This window comes from Chinchilla lanigera, unplaced genomic scaffold (assembly GCF_000276665.1).
Source record: "Chinchilla lanigera isolate Chin_1 unplaced genomic scaffold, ChiLan1.0 scaffold00021, whole genome shotgun sequence".
NCBI lineage: Eukaryota > Metazoa > Chordata > Mammalia > Rodentia > Chinchillidae > Chinchilla > Chinchilla lanigera.
Window position 1 is genome coordinate 20,819,280 of NW_004955422.1, and position 7,988 is coordinate 20,827,267.

The 7,988-nt window shown below is 58.8% G+C and overlaps 1 protein-coding gene across 1 annotated transcript in view; it reads right to left on the reverse strand.

Moving 5' to 3' along the window:
- The window catches only part of Plcb3 (phospholipase C, beta 3 (phosphatidylinositol-specific)), a gene marked incomplete at its 5' end in the record, with an annotated part of 16,397 nt that extends 8,409 nt beyond the window's left edge, over positions 1 to 7,988 (reverse strand). The window contains 13 exon segments of the mRNA XM_005384625.2: positions 567 to 753; positions 836 to 920; positions 1,159 to 1,399; positions 2,517 to 2,663; positions 2,749 to 2,915; positions 3,477 to 3,577; positions 3,661 to 3,736; positions 3,828 to 3,881; positions 3,970 to 4,049; positions 4,229 to 4,369; positions 4,452 to 4,520; positions 4,740 to 4,817; positions 7,837 to 7,988. Of these exon segments, the coding sequence (XP_005384682.1) occupies positions 567 to 753; positions 836 to 920; positions 1,159 to 1,399; positions 2,517 to 2,663; positions 2,749 to 2,915; positions 3,477 to 3,577; positions 3,661 to 3,736; positions 3,828 to 3,881; positions 3,970 to 4,049; positions 4,229 to 4,369; positions 4,452 to 4,520; positions 4,740 to 4,817; positions 7,837 to 7,935 (1,525 nt within the window).

A 7,988-nucleotide genomic window follows, 5' to 3' on the forward strand; every position in this document is an offset into this window, starting at 1 on the left:
AAAAAAAAAAAAAAAAAGAGGTGAGAATTCAGGAATTGGGGTAGAACAGGTTTAATAGCAGGAGCAAAGAATACAAGATAGGTTACAGGTAAGGGCTGGTCAGAGACATACACAGGAGCGGACTTAGTAAGATGAGAAGTCAGGGGTCCCTCAATAAAGTGACAGGGCAAAAGTCAGCTAAAGTTATAACTCGTAGGGTGGCTAGAGTCAGTTTGGGGTCTGAGCATCACACCCAAAGCATAAGGATGTGCTTTGCTGAGGTCAGAAGTCAGAGTTCAGAGCCCTAACCCAGCTTCAGGGAAGGCTGTGTGGGACAGGAGGCCAGGATAAGGGGTCGGGAGTTGGACAGAGCTAAACCTCGTCAGGGTACAGCTAGGTTTGGTGGAGAGGTCCTGTGCCCAGCCAAGAGGTGGTGATGGCTGGGAGGAGGGAGATCTGGGTCAGGATGGGCACAGTAAAGCAGCAGGAGCGGCTGAGGTCTGGGCTGCAGTGCTGCCATGCCAGGAGGTAAGGGCAAGAGGGCATCCAGGGCCAGGATCTAGGCTAAAGGCTGAGGCGGGCCTTACCCAGCTGAGGAGAAGAGGGCTCGGTGGCAGCGGAGCTCTCGCTCAGGGCTGAGTTGCTCTGCTCCAGCGGCCGCTTGCGTACGGAGCTGTCAGGCAGGCCCGCGCTGGGCCGATGCCGCTTCTTGTTCTTCACCAGGATACGGCCCATCAGCTCCTGGGGACTGGGTAGGGGGGTGCCCGCAGCCAGCTGGGCAAGCATGGACAGGTCAGGGCCTGCCATGGCACCCCTCACTCCCCATGGGACCTTCCTTGGCTCCAAGCCCCCATACCGGGTACTTATCCAGTGGGTCAATGAGCAGCGCATCCCCAAAGATGGAGCGGCAGTACTCAGCCATCTTGGCCTGCTGCTTAGCCCTGTAAGCGCAAGGTCAGAGGTCAGAGTTCCTGGAGGGGGCTGAGGCAGGGCAGGGAGGGGGCCCACAAGGTGGGTGCAAGGTTCCCAGGGTCAGAGGTCATGAAAGCACAGCGGGAGGACTGTCTCTGGGACCCTCAGGGACCACCATCAGAGACTTCCTTTAATTAGAGATTTCCATGACAGGCATTTCAGATCCAAGGGCCTGAGGGTAGGGTCCCAGGGCCTGGAGCCACTCACGAGTCCACATGGTTCTCGAAGGACAGGATGACAGGGTAGGGTGAGGTCTTGAAGGCACTCTCAGCAATGGCCTCAAGCACGTCACGCAGCGGCACCTCGGTGGTCATGGTGAAGCCGTGGGTGATGAAGGGCTCCTCCTCGGGTGGCCGCCCCTTCCACACGTCCAGCTCCACACAGCGGCAGCCCCACAGCAGTGCTTGGCGATACATCTCCACTGACGATGTCCCAGCCAGCTGCCCCGCTGGGGGTGAGGCTGTATCACCACCTGCCTGCCCAGCCCCTCACCACCCCAGCACCACACTCAACCAGGATACACTGGGTACACAGAGGCTCCTGTGGCAGCCTGGTCCAGCCTGGCACGTTCTGGCCAGCCCCTGCACATTCCTTCGTTCACTGTGGAACCAGCGCCACCTCCCCCAGGATAAGGCTTGGGTCCTGCCCTCACCCCAGTATCCACCTAAGTGGGCACACAGAAGGCATCTGCCAGCTTGGGTTAGGGTGGTCCCTCCTCCAGAACTGGCTTCTCTCTTCTCCCCACCACCCTCCTGCCCTGCCAGCCAGAACTGTGGGAATCCTCCCCTACACCCACCATAGCTCCCCAGAGCCACACCAATCTATGCCTCCCTGTCTTCATTCCCACCACCAGCCTCTCTGGCCTAGAACAGCCTCGCCACCTCCCACCTGGAGGACCACAGGCCCCTCCCTCCCTCCAATTCAATCCCCACAGAGCACCTGGTAACAGCCTTCTACAGGCGTACCAGGTCACCTCCCCTCCCGCTTCCTGCCCTCAAAAACACCTCTCCTACTCAGGAGGAGTCCACAGACCTTCCCTGCCACCGCTCAGCACACACCTGCTCCAGCCCAGATCCCACCTGCCTCTCTGGCCTCCTTTCTTGCTTCTTCTCTTTTATTGAGGGGAGGGGGCTGCTGGGAACTGAACCCATGGCCCTGCACATGCCAGGCAGGTAAGTGCTCTACTACTGAGCTATACACCAGCCTTTTTGATTTGTGTGTGGGAGGGGGATCAATCCCAGAGCCTTGTACATGCAAGGGAGGAGCTCTACCACTGAGCCACATCCCCAGCCCCTGATTTTTCATTTTGAGACATGGTCTTGTTAAGTTGCCCCTCTTGCACACATCTCAGCCCCTCTGCAGGGAAGCTTTCCAACCTCAAAAGGAGCAAACTCCAAGAGAAGCCCCACTTCCAGAGCAGGCTGTTCGTCCCCTGCCGCCTGCCCAGCACTGCCCCACAAATGAACAAATGAGGTAAAAGAACTGTGTCCCCAGGAAAGAGGCAGCTGTGGGCCAGAAGGCAGAGGAGTGCACAGGACAGGCATGCAACGCTCCCCACCACTCACCTGTGAGGTAGGTGTTGTGTGAGGAATTGATGAAGTAGGCGCTCAGGGGCTGGGTCATGTCCATGCTCAGATCCAGTGCTTCCAGGGGCAGGATGCCATTCTCCTCCCCGCCTAGGTAGCGGCTGAAGCCCTCCATGGACATCTGGTCTGAGGTGGAGCAGAGGCAGGTCACCTGGGCCGTTCCCACCCTACCCCACCCTACTCCACCCTACCCTGGCCACTCGCCACTCACCTCGCTCCAGGAACTGCTGGTTAGGCTCATACTTCTCAATGAGCAGCCGGGCCTGGGAGGGCCGCAGGGGTGGGTACAGCACTTCATTGAGTCTCGGATCCCTTTGCTTTTGGTTGATGAAGTCCATGAGCTGCTCCAGCGTCAGGTATGGCTTCCCCTTGGCGCCTCTAAAGGGCCGGAAGCTGGCTCAGGCCGGAGGCTCACCAACACTCCCCCATGCCAAGCCCTCACCCTGGGACAGGGAGTTGAAGGCCTGGGCCTGGCTCCAGCAGCCACAGATTGCAACTCTGGGCAAGTCTCCGCTCCTTCTGGGCCTCAGTTTCCCCATCCACACTCCCACTGCTCAGTGTTGTTGGGGCAGCAGATGAGCTGGCAATGGCATTACCACGGGCTTTGGAAGCTGCTATGCGCTCAGCCATCATCTTGTGCTTCCAGACCCTGGATTCAGTCTTGGCTCCAGCCCTCACTTGCTATGCGGGCTCAAGCAGGTCCCTTAACAAGTCTGGGCCACTTGGCTCTCATAAACCAACCGCGGCAAAGAGCTATCCCTAACTGAGCTACAGAATCTGTGGCTCTGAGCATGGGGACATTATACTCATCCTGCCCCCTTCCCAATGCTCTGGGACCTGGCCCACCAGGCCCCCTGTCTTCACAGGGCTGGAGGTGCACAGAGCAGGGACCAAACACAGGAGCACAAGGGACCAAGAGATAGGCCCAGTGCCGCTCACATCTCCAGCAGGATCTTGTCAATGTCTGGCCGCAGACACAGCTTGTTCAGGAACCGCTCGAAGATTTCCAGAGAAAATTCATCAGGCCGGATGGACTCACTCTGGGGGTGAGGAATAAGGGATGAGAACCTGGGACATCCAGCCCCAAAGGGTGGAAACCCCCAGCACCCCCCATCCCACACACCCGGTTGAAATTGAGGCCGCAGGACTCCAGCGCTGTCTCCACCCGCTTCTTGTCTGCTGAGAACATCTTCAGGATGCTGATTCAGGCAGGAGGGGTCAGGGTCAGTGGGGGGCAAAGGTCACCAAGGTCAGGGCAAGAGAGAAGATGCTGAGGGGAAGGGTGCTCACTTCTTAACGGGAATCCGTCCATCCTGGTTCACCTGCAGCTTCAGTTTTGTGTATCTGGGGAGGGAGGTGCAGGAGTCACACCCTGGGAACAGCCACATGACACACACACACCCCCAGTGCTGCCGGAGTGCCCTGGGCTCACGCTTTTCGCAGGAAGGTGTTCCGGGAAGCATTCTGAGCCAGAATGTTCATAGCCAGCTTGAACAGCTCCTCAGACCAGACCTAGGGGGCCAGCATTGGGGGGAGGAGGTAGATGGGGGAGACAGGAGCCAGGCCTGCCTCACCCCTCACCTAGGACAGGGTCTGGTACACAGCAAGCCAGAGAACTGCATGTAACACAGCAGGTGCTCAGTAAGTGATGAGACAGGGACTCCTCAGGCTGTCCCTCAGCCCCAGCCCACCTTGACAGTGTCGTCCTGCACCGCCATGAAGTTCAAGAACATGGTATTTACTGGGTCTGGCCCAGCCACCACTGTCATTAGCTTCTCCTCCAGCCGGGCATCGGGGCCCCCAAAGCCGAGCACTTCCCGGATCTTGGGGTCCTGAGTGGCAACAGCCAAGGGTGAGGAGTGGTGTCCCTGCCCCTAGGACCTCCTTCCCTCCGTTCTGGGCCACCTCATGCACCTTGGGCAGGCGGGAATAACGTCCTGTCCGCGTGTCCCTGATGGAGCTGATGTCCAGTGTGTCCACTTCCTGGGGAAACCATACCACAGGGTGGCTGAGCAGCTGCAGGGCCAGAATTGGAGCCCCCAGGCTTCCCACTCAGGGTAGGCAGTGGCTGCCCCTCCCCTTAGCGCCTGCTCTTAGCACTTCCTGCCTCGGGAGCCAGCGGGGAGATCAGCCAGCACCCAGGCCCTACCCCAGGGCAGAGGGGCCTGGGCCTGTGATGGCCCAACCAGCACTTGCCCTCACCATGTTGGGTCCTGTCCAGTACAAGAAGAAGCCATTGGGGTCCACACGCAGGGTCACCAGGTTCCGACTAGAGGTCTCCTAAGGATAGCACAGGACAACAGGGCTCAGGGAGGGCTTCCGCAGGCTTGGGCCCTGGGCCCTTCTAGCTGCCCACACCCACGTTCCTGCCAGCAGGCCAAGAAGAAGCCTCATCCAGCCCATAGGCCGCCATGGCTGCCTATGATCCTCAGAACAAAGCCAAGGTCCTCAGTGTGACATTTGGTGTGCTGGCCCCAACATCCCTCCCAGTCTCCTGCCTTTCTCCAGGAGTCTGTTCTTTCCCATCTCTCAGTTTTTGCCTTATCACTCCCTGTGCTAGGAAATCCCCCAACTGAGCTCCATGATGAATCCCCATAATCCCAGCACTGAGGGAGGCTGAGGCAGGAGAGTGGAAAGTTCAAGCCCTTGTGGGCAATTTAGTGAGACCCAGTCTCAACATAAAAATACAGAAGACCGAGCTGGGTGTGGTGGCGCATGCCTGTAATCCCAGCACTCAGGAGGCTGAGAGAGGAGGATCATTGCAAGTTCGAGATCAGCCTGGGCTACAAAGTAAGCTCAAGGCCAGCCTGAACTGCATAGTGAGACCCCATCTCAAAAAGACAAATAAATAAATAAATAAATAGAGAAAACCTGGGTTCAATTCCCAGCAGCACAGAAATAAAACAAAAAGGCCGGGGCTGGGGATTTAGCTCAGCGGCAAAGCGCCTGCCTGGCAAGCGCAAGGTCGTGAGTTCGGTTCCCGGTACCGGAGAAAAACCAAAAAACCAAAAAAAAAAAAAAAAAAAAAAAAAAGGAAATCGTTTCATTAGTTTTCTATCCGTGAATTCTAACCCACCTGCTAGGAAGGGCTCCCCTCACCCTACCCTGGGCTGTTTCCCCAGTTCCCCAGAAGGCCCAAGAGCTCCATGACAGTTAGAGACCTCACCCCAAAGCCCCCTTAGTTGAGCCCATTACAGAAAGACATCTGTGGGATGAAAGCAGGGGGTCTGGAAGTCTGGCCTCGAAAACCCTTCTGTACCCCCCAGGGCCTCATGATGGTTAGCCACTACCCCTCAATCTGCCACCAAGCCCAGCATCTGCCATCTTACACCTCACAGGACCCTCGTGTCCCACAGGCTCACCCCATCTTACAGAGGCACAAGTCATCCAGGGCTGGCCCGTGAGCTGTCTTTTCCCAAACAGCCTTGTGACTGGAGGGGGCAGGGAAGAAACAGCGCACCAGCCCCATTTTCTGAAGAGTGCCCAGTGCCTGGCACATTCCCAGGGCCACCCCAGGCAACTCAAGACTGACTCAAGAACCAGAGAGGTGTTGTCAAGGGCTCAGATTTGCCCAGGATCCAAGTGGCCACAGAAAGAACTCCCCTCCAGTCAAAAGAGGCCCCCACCTCACGTCGGGTGAACTGAACTGCTGCTCACTGTCTGGCGGACAACCCCATCACCAAATATATGGCAGCTTACATTCACGTGACCCCACCACAGGCCAGGGGCAGCTCTAAGGGCTTAGTAGCTGCAACCCTGCTTTGACCTCCTGGCATCCTTATTTTATACATAAGCAAACGGAGGCACAGGAGGATAGGGCTTGCCTGAGGTCAAGAAGGGAACTGTCACAGTGTCCTGTGATCTGGAAAACAGGGAGCCAAGCAAGGTACCCACAGGGCCCCCGCTCCTGGCCTCAGCCACAACCCCACAGTGTTAGGCCTCAGTTTCCACTTCTGGAGAATGGGGATTGCACCAGCCCCACCCATTGAAGGCTTTGCTTACAAAGGACAGCAGTTGATCTGGGAACGGAGGGGACAGTAGACTCTCAAAACTGGGATGTGACACACTGCCCCGGACCCTCCTGGGGATTCCCACCATGGTCCTGCTGCAAAGGTCCCCCATTGTTGTGAGAAAGGGGAGGTCTGTGGCTACTGTGCTTAGGGCCTCGCTGGACTCTGCCCAGGGTCTGGCCCCTGGCTCTCCAGCCCCAAGCCTGGTCAGCAACCCCCACCCCCACCCCCCAGCCCTCTCCCTGTTCCCACTTCCTTATTTGGGTTTATCACACTGGAAGGAAAAGGGGAAATTTTCCCTTCAGACTGGCCTTGAAGGAGGGGGTCTCCTAGGCCCGGGGAGGGCGCCCAGACACCCCTCACCCGCACACCTGCCGCCCAGGACACGCCCCCAACAGTCCCCCGCCCCAGCTCCCACGCCTTCCAGCCCCACCCAGCCGGAAAGGAGCCCAGCGTCTTCCAGGCCTGTGGCCTGACCGGGGAAGAACAGCAAGGAAGCTCTGGCGGCCGGCCGGGTGGAGGCCCCGGAGAAGGAGGGGCCCTGGGCAGCGGGCAGGGGGCGGTGTGAAAACGTGAGTGGGGCGCGGGACCGAGATGGGGTGCAGCAGGTGGGGGCCTGAGCATCTGGGAAGTACCAGGAGCAGGGAGGGTAAAAAGGGACGGCCAAGATTTATTGGGGTTCAAAGTCCTAGGCTAAGGAATGGGGAGCAAAGTTTCGAGGGGTGGAGGAACGTGGGAGGGACAGTCCACTGCTGGGGGCGGTGACTCGGTGCTCCCACCTGATCCTGGAGCTGGGCTGGGAACCAGAGCAGCAGGGCCAAAAACCAGGAGTGGTTGAAGAAGTGATGAATGGAGAAACTCGCTCAGGGCCCGGCACCGGGGACAGCGGGGTCGAAGTGGCACCCACTCAGGATGAGGGCACCCCAAGCCTGCTAGGGCGTCCAGCGCCATAGGGGTCTGGGGACCAGGCCAGGGTCTCGGACCTAGAATTACTCTGGCAGGGAGGGGTGCAAAGGGCAAGTGAAATGGGGCGCGGGATTTATTGGGGCTCAGAGTATTTGTTCCAAGGAGTGGAGATCACCGATTTCCCCGAGCCGAGGAACTGGGCTTTGTAGGGGGGACAAAGTCTTCATGACTGGGACCACTGGGGACTCAAGTTTCCGGAGTGCAGCCGGGCTGGGATGAGGGCGGCGTAGCCAGGCGAGGCCGGCATGGGGATCCCCAACATCGGACAGAGCGCGCGCGGGGAGTCCCCGGATCTGGGCGGCGCGGAGGGCCGGCACATTTACCTCGTCCCATTTGATGAACTTACTCCCGCGCCGCAGGGTCTCCACCACCGTGGGCGGCTCCAGTTGCAGCGCGTGGACGCCGGGCCTGGCGCCCGCCATAGCCGTGCCACGAGCCGATCGGGGGCCCCCGAAACCCGACGGGGACCGACGGT